This window comes from Mucor mucedo (genome assembly GCF_025094135.1).
Source record: "Mucor mucedo strain NRRL 3635 chromosome Unknown EV154scaffold_73, whole genome shotgun sequence".
Classification (NCBI taxonomy): Eukaryota; Fungi; Mucoromycota; class Mucoromycetes; order Mucorales; family Mucoraceae; genus Mucor; species Mucor mucedo.
This window is the reverse complement of record NW_026252357.1, coordinates 20,352-37,020: the sequence shown is the minus strand read 5'-3', so window position 1 is coordinate 37,020 and position 16,669 is coordinate 20,352. Positions and strand designations below refer to the sequence as shown.

General features: G+C 38.1%; 7 protein-coding genes across 7 annotated transcripts; 3 read left to right on the top strand and 4 right to left on the bottom strand.

The window, feature by feature from the left end:
* Positions 1-490: 490 nt before the first annotated feature.
* EV154DRAFT_515255 (60S acidic ribosomal protein P1) lies at positions 491-1,295 on the top strand. The gene is made up of 4 exons (XM_051602240.1): positions 491-588; positions 762-828; positions 890-1,124; positions 1,181-1,295. Exons 2-4 carry the CDS (start codon positions 763-765, stop codon positions 1,192-1,194), a joined length of 315 nt encoding a protein of 104 aa, XP_051455608.1. The 5' UTR covers positions 491-588; position 762; the 3' UTR covers positions 1,195-1,295.
* On the bottom strand, positions 1,276-2,785 carry EV154DRAFT_515254 (CRAL-TRIO domain-containing protein). The gene is made up of 7 exons (XM_051602239.1): positions 2,634-2,785; positions 2,544-2,582; positions 2,220-2,474; positions 1,973-2,150; positions 1,758-1,909; positions 1,557-1,695; positions 1,276-1,502 (listed from the first exon to the last, which is right to left on the bottom strand). Exons 1-7 carry the CDS (start codon positions 2,712-2,714, stop codon positions 1,378-1,380), a joined length of 969 nt encoding a protein of 322 aa, XP_051455607.1. The 5' UTR covers positions 2,715-2,785; the 3' UTR covers positions 1,276-1,377.
* Positions 2,786-3,199: 414 nt separating this feature from the next.
* Positions 3,200-4,704, bottom strand: EV154DRAFT_544608 (uncharacterized protein; the record flags this gene model as incomplete). Its single annotated transcript, XM_051604611.1, has 5 exons — positions 4,101-4,704; positions 4,011-4,079; positions 3,929-3,987; positions 3,558-3,900; positions 3,200-3,300 (listed from the first exon to the last, which is right to left on the bottom strand). The coding sequence occupies exons 1-5, from the start codon at positions 4,246-4,248 to the stop codon at positions 3,200-3,202; spliced, it is 720 nt and encodes a 239-aa protein (XP_051455606.1). The 5' UTR covers positions 4,249-4,704.
* A 320-nt stretch (positions 4,705-5,024) lies between these two features.
* Positions 5,025-6,836, top strand: EV154DRAFT_515251 (major facilitator superfamily domain-containing protein). The gene has a single exon (XM_051602238.1). It carries the CDS (start codon positions 5,046-5,048, stop codon positions 6,639-6,641), a length of 1,596 nt encoding a protein of 531 aa, XP_051455605.1. The 5' UTR covers positions 5,025-5,045; the 3' UTR covers positions 6,642-6,836.
* Positions 6,837-7,643: 807 nt separating this feature from the next.
* On the top strand, positions 7,644-11,543 carry EV154DRAFT_424222 (uncharacterized protein; the record flags this gene model as incomplete). The annotated part of the gene is made up of 7 exons (XM_051596180.1): positions 7,644-9,488; positions 9,551-9,799; positions 9,907-10,071; positions 10,130-10,528; positions 10,590-10,670; positions 10,763-10,963; positions 11,028-11,543. The coding sequence occupies 7 exons, from the start codon at positions 7,644-7,646 to the stop codon at positions 11,541-11,543; spliced, it is 3,456 nt and encodes a 1,151-aa protein (XP_051455604.1).
* Positions 11,544-11,737: 194 nt separating this feature from the next.
* On the bottom strand, positions 11,738-13,601 carry EV154DRAFT_553222 (fork head domain-containing protein). The gene is made up of 2 exons (XM_051605117.1): positions 13,240-13,601; positions 11,738-13,168 (listed from the first exon to the last, which is right to left on the bottom strand). Exons 1-2 carry the CDS (start codon positions 13,564-13,566, stop codon positions 11,918-11,920), a joined length of 1,578 nt encoding a protein of 525 aa, XP_051455603.1. The 5' UTR covers positions 13,567-13,601; the 3' UTR covers positions 11,738-11,917.
* A 735-nt stretch (positions 13,602-14,336) lies between these two features.
* Positions 14,337-16,138, bottom strand: EV154DRAFT_446545 (HAD-like domain-containing protein). Its single transcript, XM_051597109.1, has 6 exons — positions 15,750-16,138; positions 15,659-15,690; positions 15,412-15,597; positions 15,254-15,358; positions 14,948-15,203; positions 14,337-14,887 (listed from the first exon to the last, which is right to left on the bottom strand). Exons 1-6 carry the CDS (start codon positions 16,009-16,011, stop codon positions 14,454-14,456), a joined length of 1,275 nt encoding a protein of 424 aa, XP_051455602.1. The 5' UTR covers positions 16,012-16,138; the 3' UTR covers positions 14,337-14,453.
* Positions 16,139-16,669: the final 531 nt, after the last annotated feature.

The following is a 16,669-nucleotide window of genomic DNA, read 5'->3' as shown; positions in this document are numbered from 1 at the left end:
ACGGATATGGTTTGGGTCCATCTTGAGTGACAGTTTGTTCTATTTTATACATCGAGTGCATTTAGTTAATGCCTCATAGGATGACTTGGTTCGATCGTCATTAATGATAACGAGCTTAGTCTCCATGATAGGCAAAGATACGATAGCTCATGTTTAAATCCAAAGCCTTTGTATCACCCCATTTTAAATTGCACCTTCTTAAAGCACTTGTAGTGAATTGTAGCAAGTATCTGTTAGGTATAACTTAACATACCATGCTAGGTTTTACATCCGTACGCATTTTGCACACATCTTGTCGTTTGAATCAGCCAATCAGATTTATATTTAGTGATCAGAAGAAACACTAAGTCGTATAATTATAGCGGATAGTCTTCAAAAGCCTGGCAGGCAGACAAGTCTGGGGGTACTCGGATCACTAATTTTTAATTTCATTGGCCCTGCCCTCATGATCCGAAGGGAGACCACTTTTTTTTTTATTTATTTACAATCTCAGACGTGGGACTGGTTTCGTAATTGTTGAATTCAAGTAAAAACTTGGAATTGGTGTATCCAAGAAATCCTCCTTCAAATTACATCCATCCGTTGCGCGTATGTAGTATATCCCTAAAAAAAAAGAGAGAAACCATGGTCCATCGATAGTGGATGTTGTATGTACGAACGGATGTCAAACGGACGATCCATCCATACATCTTTTATAGACCATGCGACTTTTTTTTTTCTGAGTAAAATGTCAATTACTAATGCTCTCTCCTCATTCTTAGCATGTCTGCTGAACTTGCTGTTGTTTACGCCGCTCTCATCCTCGAGGATGACAATGTTGAGATCACCGTAAGTCAACTGTTAATAAGAGTGACCCTCTCTTTTCGATACTCACATATTACAACTGTAGGCTGATAAGCTCCAAACCCTCGTTGCCGCTGCCGGTATTGAGGTTGAGCCTATCTGGTTCTCCCTTTACGCCAAGGCCCTCGCCGGTCAAGACCTTAAGGCCCTCCTCATGAACGTTGGTGCCCCTGGTTCCGGCCCCGCTGCCTCTTCTGGTGCCGCTGCCGCCTCTTCCGATGCCCCTGCTGAAGAAGAGAAGGTTGAGGAGAAGGAAGAATCCGATGATGATATGGGTTTCGGTAAGTCTTCATTATATCGTACACGTTCAACCGTTTTTCTAACATCTCTATTACAGGTCTTTTCGATTAAACATCTCGTCTCATTAATCACCCCTTTTTTGATACAAGAAAACCAACCACAATTAAACTTTTTAATAAATTGTCTTTGTTGCGCGGATGATAAAAAAAAAACTGTATGTGTTTGTGCTTGTTTCCATTGTTTATTTTGTAATTTTATACATGAGAGAGAAATGATGGATGGGATAGTCTATGTCTAGTAAAAGGTGGGTCCGCGAACCACGTCTGAAGTCTTTGCGTTCTTCATAATTTCTGTGTTGTATGCAGTGGGTACATTTTCATTATGAGCCTGGGGCTCCAAAGGTTTAGCGTTTTTCAAAACTAAGGGAAGAAAAATGTCAGCTCTAATACTAAATAAATGAAGGGCCTTTTTACCTTGAGATGGCACGCATCCACCATCCATGTGCTCACAGGTACATTCACCTCCCAAGAAAGCAGGTAAATTCTCGGGTGCAATTTGCTTTAATAAAGGCTCTTTAAAGTCAGCCCCAATAATTTGAATCTTGGCAATGGTCTACGTTTCATTTATAAAAAATTAGGCATTTCCCTTTCAGTAATATACACTTCTTATCTTACTCCAGGATCTAACCAAGCCTTGACAATTTTCCAAACATATACAAACGCACCAGGTGCATTGACCAAGAAAAATTTGTTAAGTGTCTCAGGATAGTATTTTTGATCACAATCTGCAATTGCACGGATAAAGTGCAAGGCAGGCATATGCAATTCTTAGGATAGAAAAAAAAATTAGCTTCTTAATACTACACTTTAAGAGAATACACAAAACTTACGACTCCAACCCATGTTGGTACAATCAAAAATCACAGTTTCGCGATTAATATGACGCCCGGCCGCTTTGGAGCAGTCCTTCATCACCACACGATGTAAAAATTCATTACAACCTACATGATAACCTTGCACTTCTTCCACTGTAGCATGTTTAGCGATATCCTTTGCCTTATGGTAACCCTTTTTTTTTAAAAAATAAATAAACGGTTGAGTATCATCCATTTTCCTATCCTTTCTTCATCACCTTACCAATCTTTCAATATAAATAGGACATCCTTCTCTATCTGTCTTATGAAGACAGGCACCACCCATATACTTGTTAATTCTCAATACGGATTCGGATACACCGGGAAGTGCTTCTAAATTACTGTCGGGAATACTTTGATAACCACGAACAGCATATAAAACAGGCAACTTGTTTTCAAGTGTGGCAACTGGGTGATGATCAACATCATTTGATTTACGCCATTCAAATGTTTTTAACAGTTGATCCTTTGCACCTGCCTGTAATAATGTCCATTTACTTTTTAATTTCTTTGTTTATAGCGTCCTATTATACAAACAAAAACTTACAATGTTCCAGCTACGAGCAATCAAGAATTGTTCAAGATACTACATAATAAAATTAGATTGTTATACAGGCACTTCTCATTCAAAACTTACATCGTCAGATACAGAGTGCTCAATAGCACCAAGCTCAACACGGAATTGCTTGAGACGTTCAACTTGTTCTTCAGGAGTCATTTAAGTTAATTAAAGGAATAGAAAATAGAAAAGTGAAAAGAGCGAGTTGAATCTCTTTTTTAGGTTTAAGCTCAAAAAGCATTGATTATTCAGATTGACGGGACCTACAGCTTTCACACTTTAAATTCAGACAATGTTAGACGAATCAAAATGGCCGTGTCATTTGTCTTCACCAAATGTTACACTATTTGCGAAATTATTAGTTCACTTATCGCACAAAGTTTGAAAAAATCAGGTTCATAGTGTGAAAATATTTATTTTCATTATGCATTTAGTCAAAAACTTGATATGTATCTTGATGGGCGAAAGCGGTAACTGCACGGGAAAATTACTTTTGTTTGAAGTGCCAGGGATGGAAGGATAAGCTGATGCTTTTCTTTTGAGGTTTGGTCTTGTTGTTGGAAGTGCTTGGCTGCCCTGTTGCGTACGAACCTTTCAGGTCTAATGCTATTTTACCACAAACCCAAACAAAATTTGTCTCAAATTCAACGCTGAGGCCATATCTCTGTTATTGAACTGCTATCTTGCAGACATTTCTCATTGGTACATCCACAAGTTTTAAACTGGTATTCAGTTTCATAGTATTCTAGATACTAACACATTTAGTTTAATCTTAACAAACCATGACATATTACAGTAGCATTTTTAGTTCGTCTGAACGGCGTAGGGGTTTGAGGTTCTTTGCATTTTCAAAGGTAGTATCATCTTTACCCGAAGAACATAATAAGGGAGGTTTGAAGTCATCCAACAAATAGACTTTGAATCCTTCTTTCTGAAGCATGTTTTTTATTCCAACTCCTTTGGTGGGTTCGTGGTACTTTACGTTTGCTGCAATCGAGTTACCTATAAAAACTATAGAGTCTCGTTTAAACTTTTGTCTTAGCTTTTTAGCTAATCGCTTTTCCGATTGCTTCATGTTAATACTACTTGAAAGCTTCATTTTGCGATAAGATAAAAAATTAGGAGTCCTGATTCCTGGAGGTATATTCTCATAACCGTAGTAGTTGTTGAAGCATTCAGACACATCTGCTCTAGCTTCTATATAGTTTACAAAAAAAAAAAATTGTTCACTGAAGTGGAGCTTCCTAAATTTTCTGGACTTTGTTTCAACTCCTTTCTGATGAATTGTGTATCTGTAACCCATTCTGTTTTGGGAAGTGCATACAATATTGTAGGCCTCTTCGACCTGAATCAGCGAAAACACATTTACCGACATCAGCAAGAAGGCCTTCTTTTTTCAGATCTTCCATGTATTTGAAGGGATTCTTGTCTTCTATTTGGTTTTATTCTTCTTACCACCTCTTCTCCCTGGATCATAGTTTTGTTTAAGAATAGATACACCTGCGCCGTCAGTGTATATCATTCCTTTGAACTTCATTTATTTACTACAACCTTGTGGTTCCATTCCTTTTGAATTGAGATTTATAGTTCCACCGTAAACTACTTGCTTGTCCAATTGTGTTAATACCCTATTCTTTAAGATTTGAGTATCCAAAATTAAGGTATCGATTGTCGTATAGCAGGGAATAAACATAGTTCTTATAGGGAAGCAGTTTATAGATTTGTCACCTCACAAACTATCACACGTTTTAGCAATTTGGTAATACGCCTATAAAGCTTTGCAGGATTTGCTTTACAATAATAAAAATGGAGCCTTTCTTAAACTTGTAATCTTCAGAGTAACAACTGATCAAATGTTTTGATTTATTTAGCGCGTTCCAATCAATGAAATCCCCTTATCTTTGTCTGGCGGATGTTTGAAACACAGGCAGATATCGCACCAAATTTATATTAAACGAATATCGACCTGATATGCTTAGCACAAATGTATTGTGTATTGTCATCAACTGCACGAGGATCTTCAGCTCCCAGAGGGTGTCTCATTGGAATTCATATTTTAATAGGAACAGCAAACATTTATAAACTATATTTTTAGTCAGATTATTTTAGCAATTTGGTACATTTGGTTAACCCTTGGTCTATTTTTTTCAAAAAATTACGCCAATAATTTTGGAAAATAGTGTATAAAAAGCCATATGGCCCCCAATCAATAAATTGATTTAACATCACGTTTGAAACTAGTTCATGCAAGTAGGCCTTTTTTTTTTAATTGGTGACTTTCATGACGATTGATGATTTAATCGCTGTTGTAACATGGAGCATGCGCACCCATTTGAGACATTTGATTGGCCGATTAAATTGCTCTAAGAACCAATTAGTTCTACCTTTTTTTTTTTTTTTTTTTTTTTTTTTTGCATGACCTGTCAATATTAACAAGCTTTTCTTTCTTTCTACTTTACTTCTTAAATATATCTATCAGAAACACTTCATATGCAATCTACTTCACAGCATGAAATTCAACCAACAAAGCTACCTAGCTTGCAAGAACTCGAAAAAAAGAAGAAATTTAACTGGTTTATGGTCAGAACAATCCTCACCTCGGGCGCCGGGTTTTTTACAGACTCATACGATGTTTTTATTATCAACTTGGCAATGCCAATGATTGGATTTGTATATTACTCAAACAATGGTAACAAAGTACCTGCACAGACGGAAGGAATTGTGAAAGGCATGGCTTCTGTAGGTACTTTAATTGGCCAACTAACGTTTGGTTTTATGGGCGATATTTTTGGTCGAAGAATCTACGGGTTTGAACTTCTAATCATCATTATGGGAACAATAAACTGCGCTACATCTGCTTCTACCGTACGAGGCGTTTCGGTACTCGGGTTTTTAGGTCTATGGCGTCTTATTTTAGGCATAGGTATAGGAGGCGATTACCCCATGTCTGCTACCATCACCTCTGAATGGTCTTCAACAGGGAAGCGTGGTATGATGATGGCACTCATTTTTTCGATGCAAGGTATAGGTAATCTTGCTGCAGCTATTGTCACTTTGATCATTTTGGCTATTTTTAAACAAGCGATCAATGCTGATGTAATGAATCTGGATTATGTGTGGAGACTATGTATTGGATTGGGAGCGGTGCCAGCAGTGGCTACAGTCTATCTTCGATTCACAATGCCCGAATCACCACGCTATGCGCTCGATGTCAAGCATGATGTCGAACAAGCCACAGCAGCTATCGCAGTGAAAGGTGACAAGTTAAAAGAATCAACCATCCAGGCTCACAACAAACGTGTTATTGATCCTATCAATATGGAGAAACGTAGCCATTGGGCTGAATTCAGAGCTTATTTTCGTCAATGGAGACATCTTAAAGTGCTGCTTGGTACTTCGCTTTCGTGGTTTTTACTAGACATTGCGTTTTATGGTCTTGGTCTAAACAATAGCTACGTGCTATCTGCAATTGGGTTTAGCAATAAATCGACTGCGTTTGAGACTATGTGGTGGAATGCTGTTGGTCAAGTGATTATTACAGTACTTGGTTCTGTACCAGGATACTACCTATCCGTTATCTTTATTGAAAGTTGGGGTCGTCGTACAATTCAAATAATGGGATTTTCTATGTGTACAATTCTATTCATCATTCTGTCTGCAGCATATTACCAATTGCGCGATCGATCTGTACCAGCATTTATTGCCATCTTTACTTTGGCTCAACTTTTTCAAAACTTTGGTGCAAATACAACCACGTTTATTATTCCCGGTGAAGTATTTCCCACAAAAGTCCGGTCTTCAGCACACGGTATTTCTGCTGCAGCTGGTAAAGCTGGCGCGATTATTGCATCGTTTGCGTTTAATGTGCTGGTGGAGACTAATGATACGTACCCGGGAGAACATGCCTTTTTACCAGAGACATTAGGGATTTTCGCTGCCATTATGTTTTTAGGCCTGATTGTCACTATTCTCTGGGTGCCCGAAACAAAAGGAAAGGATCTGGAAGAGTTTGAAGAAGATTATGTGGCGCCATCAGTAGCACCCGAAGTTACCCAAACAACAAATGATGGTCATTTCAAAGAGTAAAATCAATAGTTACCAAGCTTGATACCATGCAAAAAAAAAAAAATTACAGAATCAACGATGGCGTCGGCTAATCCATCAAGGAAGTCATGCTCGCATGAAATAAATATCGTTGTTTCATTACTTAGTGATTATCAATGAAATATCAACTTTTGTCATCTTTGAAGAAATAAAATCTCAATCATCCTTTTTCCTTTACTTGTTCTTCGTTTTTGGTTATCTGCTTTCTGCTTTTGTTTGCAGTTTATTATATTAATTTTATCAGAAGACTCCAGTTGACGAGTAAATATTCGCCATCTAAACTGTAAGATCTTTTACTGTACTCTTATTTAATAACCACTCAGGACGGCTTGTTGATTGTGCGATATCTACATCTACAAAGGACATAGAAATGAACTTCTTGACAAGAGCGATACCATAAATCATCGACCAGCCAAATTAGCGCATTTGAACATCAGTTGTTTTTTTTTGCTTTGAAGCTTGATTTTTTTGCAGTAAAATCTAAACAGGTCAGCGTTTCTGGTCGATAGAGGTTCCGTTGATTGCACCATGCTTGTAAAATGAAAGTACTGTCATTTAAAGTCAGTAACCGCCCTTTGAAATATGGACACCCGCCATTTTATTTTAAACATCACCTCGTTTGGCGTAGTGCTTACTTTACACGCTTTGTTACGTTAACTTTTTCATTTATTTTATCAGCATGTTGAGTATGTCTGGAGAAGATATAAAGGTAGGTGTGATATATTGGTTACAGCGCAATAAATCTAAAAAAATTAAATGAACGCATAAAAGGAGGAAGAAATAAATGTCGAAGCTCGTTATTCGATTTCGTCTTTAGCAAGCAGCATTCATTACAATTGTAAAAAGCACATTTATCTGCTCTCGAGATCTAGACGTGAACTTATGAAAACAGAAGATAGCCATGTCAAGAGCTCTGTATCCGAAGCACATTGTGATCGAGGAAATGCCTTTGAAGATAATTTATTTCAGCTGCATAAATCTGTCATGGTGGATCATTCATTGTCCACGGATTTCAAAAAGATCTTGCACGAGGCCGAACCCAACACGTATCTTTACCAACTCAAGTTTAAGCTACCCGAAGCATTTTACACTGACGTAATTGGCAACACGACGGCCTATCGAATCAACAACTTTATACCTGACTTTCTTTACATCCGCCAAGATCCCGTGACAAAAGTCCGCAAGATTCTCATCATTGATGCCAAATCATCCAAAGAAATGTCCAAATCGCATCAATTCCAAGTTACTTCCTATGCCTTCTTTTTAGAGTATCTTATCCGCGATATTCGAAATTTGGAGATCGACGAAATGGGTGGGGTGTGGTTACCTAATGATCTGGACAAACCCATCACTTTTCGTATTGATTTCGTCCTGAATAAGATCAAGTTCATATATATGAACACCTTGATCGAAATCTCCAACAACTCAGACCCAGATTGGATCTTGGGTAAGAAATGTACTACTTGTCAGTTTTTGACGCGTTGCAAAGGGGATGCCAAAGGTACTGTTCGGTCCATTCCCTACATGGATCAAGCAAAAGCATCTCGTCTAAAGGAGTCCGTCGTCGATATTGAGGATCTGTCAGAACTGCTGCAGAACCTCAAAATCGAATCGCAAACCAGCAGCACAGGGTATGAAAGCTATATTGATGCTTACACAGATACAAAACCTCAGTTTTTGGGGCATGCTTCGGTCACCATAGCCAAGGAAACTGATCATGCCATTTACATCTATCTCCAAGTAGACAATTTTTCTCAAAAACCGTTTCTCTACGGTATAGAAATCACTGACTCCGAATCCAACCAAAAGATTCTTAATAGGTATTATGCAACAGATTACGACAAACATATAGAACATCAAGTGGAAACATATAGTGCCTTTGTGGATAATTTTGTTTCTGATTTGGCTCTCACACTTTCTCTCATGGATGAGGTATCTTCGCGCTGTCTCATCTATGTCTATAACGGGTTAGAGAAATCAGTGATCCAAAGCATGTTGACGAATATCGTCTCTTCCGAGGGCAAGGATCTCATCACCCTCAATCAAGCGCGTAAAGAAGAGATTGTCTCCGACGCAATGCGATGTCTGGTTGTCCTATTCCAAGACACTCAGCTTTTAGGTCTTCCTGGTGTAGTTGATTTTCCTAGTATGGATGATATTCAACGTACCTCTTCCGTTGGCCGATTTGTTAGTATTGAAGACATTTTGCAACAAAATATTGCGTTGGGCGTGTCGGGATTTTACAGCCTATTTGACGCTGTCACCTGGATGGCAGAAGCATTTATTCAAGATGAAGACGATGATCTTTCTGGCCTTGACCTAAATGACATTTACAACTCTTGGAAAGGTCCTCATGTTGAAGACGAATTACGTTACAGTACTCAACATTACGTAAGTCAACGGTTTTTCTGGTTACAAGAAATCATGCAAACCTTTTGGTCGCTGGCGAACAGATATATGGAGGACAGTGATTGTGAGTTATTCCCATTGATTTGTAAAGTCTTTCAATGGCCCGTAGTACAACCCTTTAGAAACCCCATATTGGCTAAGTTAGTCTTTTTCAGACAGCTGGAGTGTATTAAGGCGTGTGATGACCTTCGAATGGATCGTATCCGAGACTTGTCAAGGATCGACCATGCAGGCATGGGCGAAACAAATACTGGCGGTCTTATTCTGGATTTGGTGGGTCAACAACGTGTAAATCAATATGTCACTCATTTACGCTTCGCCATCAGACCCTTGACCAATGGGCCTTACGTTCAACAAAAAATTGACCGTTTGTCTATCGATACCTTTAAACGTTACATCCTTGTTCCTGATACACGTGAGGTGAGTACATCTAGAATCGTTATAAATAAAAGTGTGTGGCTAATTACAAGTGAATTATATAGGATATCATTAGTACCATTCAGTATTCCGATTTACTCTATTTAAACAAGACGAATTACGTGAAACATGCCATCCGTTGCGTTAATGTGGCAGAAATTAATGGCGATGAAGTTGTATTAGCAGGAGCTTCGATACCCAGCACTATCACATCCACACGATACCGTTTATACCAGCGTTACGTGGATTTTACCACATTAGCCAATATTGAAGGTTTAAAAAGATTGGATGAACAAGAGGACATGGATGTTATAGTATGTAAACACCCACTTGCAATTTTTTTTTTTTTTGTTTATTATTATGATTGATCAACAATAAGAGAAAACAAACAAAAAGCAAGTCTAACTTATTCAAAACATAGAAATTGATTGAAGATCCTAATAGCTGGGCTGATATTCATGATGAAACATCACATTTGGATGCAACGGCTATTAAACTGCGTGATGCATTTTCCATGTCGCCCTCACAAAAAGATATTTCTGCTAATATCCTAGAGAAACGCTTACAGATCATTTGGGGACCACCAGTGAGTATACAAATACAAAAAATGAACCCCTCTATATTATCCTTAACTTTAAAAAAAGGGCTCGGGTAAAACGGAATTCTTGGCGTTATTCGTAAATTGGTTCATCCAATGTTCTTCCAAAAAGGATATCCTCATTGGTGTTACTGCTTTTACACGTGATGCCATCTTCAATCTGTTGAAACGCATTGAAAAAATCCAGAAACGTCATGGGTTTACTAATCTGTTTTCTATCATCTATGTACATGGTCCGACCAATGACAAAACTTTTGATGACGATTCGAACATGATTGGTTGTACTTGGGATAAATCGTATAGCCTTATTCGTGGCATGAATAAAGATGAGGCCAAACCCAACATTTATGTAATGGGTGCTACCGTCTGGTCCTGGGATAAAATTAGAACCAAATGGAAGACATTTAAAGGTTGTGATATGCTGATTTTAGATGAAAGCACTCAGGTACAAACCAGCAAAAAAAAAAAAAAAAAACTATAAATAATACTGATTGCATAAAAAAAAGGTACTTGTGTCTGACGCATTACTCGCAATTGCCTGTTTGAAAAGACCTAATGGAAAACTCATCATTGCAGGAGATCACATGGTACGTGTAAACTGTATAGATTAAAAAAAAAAAAAAAAAAAAAAAGAAAGGCCATCATCTTCATCATCTTATTCTCTCTCTCTTTGGAACAGCAACTGGGTCCCATTATTAAGAACGATTATTCGAATACGATATCACGTCTAGATGACCCGCTTTTGTTCGGATCTATTCAGCAATGTCTAATGCGTACTAAAGAAAATCATGCAATTCCCACCCGGGAATTTCTCTTGCAGAAAGGTGCATTGCATGACTTTGGACCTAATACGCTTCAGCTCAAAGATAATTGGCGCATGGTATAAACTACTGTTACTTTTTCTATGATATATTTTAACACAATTTTATTCTATTTGTATTTAGAATGAAGAGCTGAATGAATTCTTCCAACAAGTCTATGGTCCAGATTATACCTCACGTTATCCAAAAATCAAACTACATCTAGACTGGACAGGGATTGAAGATCCCAAGTTAAATTTAATTCAGCGTATCTTGGACCCCACACAAGCTATGACACTAGTGAAACTCGAAGGCTTTGGCTTCGATAACAGTGTGGTGGAAGCGGAAGCCGACGTGGTAAAGACGATCGTTGAGCTTTATTTAGAGGCCCGACAAACAAACGTATCTCCAGCCCATATTCCCGTGCATCGAGACACGGATGAGCCCAAAGTCATGATCGTCACGCCCCATAATAAACAGCGCATCGCCATCAAAAGAAGAGTACCCTCAGCCGTACCTGTGGATACTGTGGAAAAAATGCAAGGACAAGAATGTGATTTCATCATTGCGTGCTTCTCTTGTGCTAGTAGTCATCAACGCAACTATCAATTCTTACGCGATTTCAGAAGATGGAATGTAGCATTATCACGCGCCAGGTAAGGAAAAGTGCTACACATTTTTCAATTACACGCTAAAATATTTATTTATTTATTTTGGCGAAAAAAGATGCAAGGTGGTGATTTTAACTGTGGATGCTATTATGAACCCAAATCCAACAGAAGGTATCCTTCAATCATTTGACAAGACATTAGAGCCAACCGATGGTTGGGCTTTACTCTGTTTATTACAGCAATGGACAATGAAAAAGAATTCCACTGTGAACTGGACTCTTTAATACATATAAACTAGTTTTTTTTTTTTTTTTGGCTTTATCTATATAAAAGTTTTTTGTGTGTGATTTTTTTTTTAATGAAACAAACTAATGGGGTGGGGTGGGGGAACAAAATACAGAATTTTTTTTTTTTTGTGAGTGCTTATAAAGTATAGTCATATCTTTCATTTTGAGAGAGAAATGATGATGTGGCAGTAGAAGTAGTAGAAGTGGGAGTAGTAGTGGCATTAGCAGCAGCAAGAGCGGTAGTGGAAGAATATCCGTGTGGAGACCCCTGAGAAGAAGAACAAGAGGATGATCGGGTTGAGGCATTTTGCTGTTGTTGCTGATGTTGTGAAACCATATCAATGTATGCTACGGATGAAGTATCCATACAGAAAGGTCCAGGAGAAGATCTTGTACGAGGTGAATGATTCATCATATGTAAAGGAGAGGATGGTTCATCCAAAGATTGAGTTGACAATGATCTTCCGACTTGACCGTTGTTATAATAAGGTGATGTCAGTCTATTTCCAGGGGTTGTCTTGCTGTTGTTGTTATTTGCTACCACATTTGTTGTCACGGGTGAAGGGTGTTGTGTGACCATGGCAAGTGGATCTGCCACCGACAGACGCTGTGATGAAGTGGAGGAACAGTTACTTGGTGAGAGAACGGGTGAAGGTAAGCCCACTACCGTCGTTGTGTTTGAAGGGTCCTTGAAAAAAGAAGAGGATCTGCCTTTTGCATTGGGAAAGACTTTGGAATAAAATGGTGTGGTATAAATCATCTTGCTATCACACATAGCGGCGGCAGCAGCGGCCGCAGCAGCAGCGGCAGAGGCAGAAGAAGGTGATTCTAGGCATGCTTCATTACCGGCAGTATTAAAATTCGGAAGGATACCTGTTTCAGAATAAGTACTAGTTAAATCCGGACATGATTGACGATGGGAATAAAACGGTGTTGTACTGGTAGAATAGTTATTGTTGTAATTATTGTTTGGTAAACTATAAGTTACAGAAGAATTCTGTCTAGCTCCGTAATAGTTATATTGCTGCTGCTGCTGTTGTTGTTGTTGTTGTTGTTGATAAGTATAAGGATGACTGCAGTAACTATATTGGGGTGTTCGGCGAAGTGCAGCAACAGAAGAAGAAGAAGTTACGCCTGCATCAGTTGACTGAGATCTACCGTCACGGTAATTACGGACTAATAACCAAGGGTCATCCGTTGAACGATGATGTAGAGAAGGGTCGCTGCTGGATCGGTTAGAACGACCACGTACATTAGTTCTGACTCTCTGTTCAGTATCAATAGCGTATTGATCCACAGTCCAATAGGAACCTTTACCAGGCTCATTGACTGGACGAGGCACACGAACAAAGCTCTTATTCAAGGAAAGGTTATGACGAATTGAGTTCTATATTAAAGATATGAGTTACACTATTTATTTTAATTTTCCCCTGAAAAAAAAAAACAAAAAGGTGGTACCTTCCAGCCAGAACCTGCTGATCCGTAATATGGGTAATGATCGATAACCCATTGATAGATTTGACTGAGAGTTAACTTATTTTCAGCACTGCGTTCAATAGCATATTTAATCAAGGTCGCGTAGGAATAAGGTGGCTTCCCTTCTGTGTTCTTTTCCACACACATATCCGTTGTTGAATTACGACTTCTGTGCGACTTTGATGTATCAGACATATACACATCAGCTTCTGATGATTCATTATTGTTATTATTGTAATAGTCTGTGTTGGACATCCAAGGTGTAGTCTCCTTGTGCATCTTTGTATTTCTTGAAGATAAATACTGCATTACAAGCTTAATTTTTTTTTTTTATAAAGAAGTGGAAAAAAAAAGGAAACACAAAAAGAAAAGAAAAAAAAATATTTTTTATAAAAAAAAAAAAAAAAAAAAAAACGAAATCAGGTGTCGTTGATGTTTGAACCGTACTTTAGTAAATGACGTGGTATTCTCATTCAACACAGGCAAGTGAAGAAAAAAAAAAAAAAAAAAAAAAAGGAATAAAAAAAAAAAACTCTATTTTGGCGCGTAACAAGTAGATGGATTGGATATTGAGAAAGAAGAAAAAAAAAAAGAGTAAGAGTATGTATCATTATAAAAAGAGATAGTGTAGTTTAGTTACATGTATGATGGGGTGGCTATTTTAACCCTGCCTCCGTGAAAGATTCAACTAGTGCTTCAGTTAATATTATCATTATCCTGATTTGGTCAGATAACTTGCTAAACTTTTCTAGGTTCAAAAACGAACTGATAGGATTCCTCTTTTCCCTCTTTTGGGAAATTCAAAGTGTTTCAAAAGCGAGGGAATGAGATCCACGGGCTTAAAATAATTTGGGGGGAGAGACGAATCATGTAATTCCCACAGCACACACGCAATCTTCTTTACCTTTCTTTTTAAGATTTTGCTACTTTATATACACTATAAAACTATGTTGCCATGACAGCAAGTCAAAACAAAGAAAAGAAGCTTTTTGATCGGTTTATGGTAACACCTGATCCAACAAGAGAGAGATTTTCATAGAAAAAAAAAAAAAAAAAAAAAAAAAAGGAAAAAATCACACGCCGGATTTAAAGATAGATTTGAAATGTGTTACTATGGAAGCGGAATGCTTTCCGTTATATTCATGCAAAGTATCACATGATATTGTCAATTTTTTTTTCTTTTTTTTTTTGATTATTTATTGTTGTTCTGGAGAAGAAGGGGGAGGAGGGGGAGCTAAAGGTTGACCCGATGCTGCTTGAGTCATCAAGTCCCAAACTGACATTTTCATTTCCTTCATCATTTCCATTTGTCTTTCCATGTCTTGTGCCATGGCTTCTTCTTGACTCTTCTTTTGTTGTTCGAATTCAGAAGCAAAAGTCTCTCTGACGTGCTTTCTCATTTGTTCTAAATAAGTAGGGGGAGGTCCTTCTACTTGAGCATTATTACCACCACCACCTAAAATAGATCCTAAATTACGAGATGTCTTCTTGCTCTTTTGTTCCTCTTCCCATTGCAAGCGATGCATTCTATTCATTTCTTGTTCACGCTTGGCCCATTCAAGAGGGATATATTCTCCCTCAAAACTCTTCAACACGGGTCGAATATCCTCAGGTGTGGTCAAAGCAACAGCTAATACCTTTTTGTTAACAACCAAAACACCATTTTAAACTCTTATACATAACCACATACCTTCCAAGAAGGGAATGTACTCCAAGAGACCTTGGTCTCTGACTTGTCCCTTCCATGGCTTTAAAGCAATACCGTTCTCGGGTTGCAAACTGAAGGCTTCGGGGTTAGAATCCATAATAATCACCTTGCTTAAATCACGGTTCAAGTGAGATAAGTCCTTGACGTATTTTCCATCCACATAACGCGTAGCTTCACGATACAATCTGTACATGGCATATTGGTAAGGATCAAGTTTATCTAAAATAGGCATGGCGTTCTACAGCTCATTGTCAGTGTCTGCGTACATATAAACGTGCATGATCTTACCATGGAGGATTGAGAGGTAAAGATGACGATTTCGTAGAATTGAGAGAGGTAAGAGAGGAAATAATCCACACCAGGTCTCTTGGCGTGACGCCAGCCGTGTTCTTTCTAATATAATTTTCAATCTTCTGTGTAAACTTTTCTTCCTATATCGTACTTACATCCCAAGTGGAGTGTACCAATGTCTCATCCAGGTTGATTACAAGTGTATAAGCACGACGATATGGCTCAGGTAAAGGCTCGGGAAGGAGTTTATCCCACATGGGATCACTCATACCTTGCTGGAACTCTCTAAATCTGTCACGACAACGGTTGTAAGCAGCACAAAGTGGGTTCTCCTCTACATACTATAAATAATAAAACCGTCAGTATTTACCCTGCTCTCTACACATTCGTCCTTTTTTCTACCTTATCCTCTCTACCATCCTCAAAGGGACGACCTAAAATGAACAAAAGTTTCAGTTAATTGACATTCCAAATGCGCTTTATTTTGACATACCGTAGTAGAACAAAGTACCAAGACCGAGACCAGTAATGGCACCAGTGGTCAATGCGATTTCCTTGTATTTGTTAGTCTTTTCACCCTTGGCTTTAAGAGGTTTCTTGTCGCCCTTGGGAAGAGTAGCTTTGCCCTTTGAACTGACTTTTTGGGCTAAAGCTTCTTCGGCCAACTTGTGAGCACCAGGTTGTTCTGTGGTGTAGGATCGTTTGAGAGCAGCAGAAGCTGTCTTTTGAAGTCTGGAGACACTTCGACTAAACATGATGACGAGATGATAGAAAGAGAGAGGGAAAAAAAGATTAGTGTGCTTTTTGGGTTCGGGAAGGGCAAAGAGGGGTGGCTTGTAAGAGCTTAACAACAATGCCGGGGTGCCATTGTTTAAATTTCCGCTGAGAGAGGAGCTACAACCTTTTTAGTATTTTTTTGATCGGTAGTTTTTTTTGGGGTACTGAATGCATGAAAAAAAAAAAAAAGTTACAATACAACAATATCCAATGAGTTTCGTAAAGCAACAAATAATTACATTTCTTAAAATATAATTTACCATTATTTGTTCCAAAAGTTCCTTTTAAATTCAACTGTAGTTATTTATTTTTACTTTATCTCTTTGGTATCTTGTATTTCTTTTGATCTCTTTCCCTTTCTTTCTCTTTATATATACCACCCTTTTTTACTTAAACAGAAGAAATAAAAATTAAGGGAAAATCATGGAGGAGAATATTTCACCGCCAAATACAATACCAAGTGGACAGAGAGCGTCAGACTCAGCTCCTACATTAGGCTTGAATACAGATGGAGCCAATACGAGTAAAGCTTCATTACCCGATATCAATTCGAAACAAAAGCAGCGCAAATCTCATAAAGATTTCCCTGAAATTCGGGCATATTATGCAAAGTAATTTTATTGTTAAAAAAGAAAC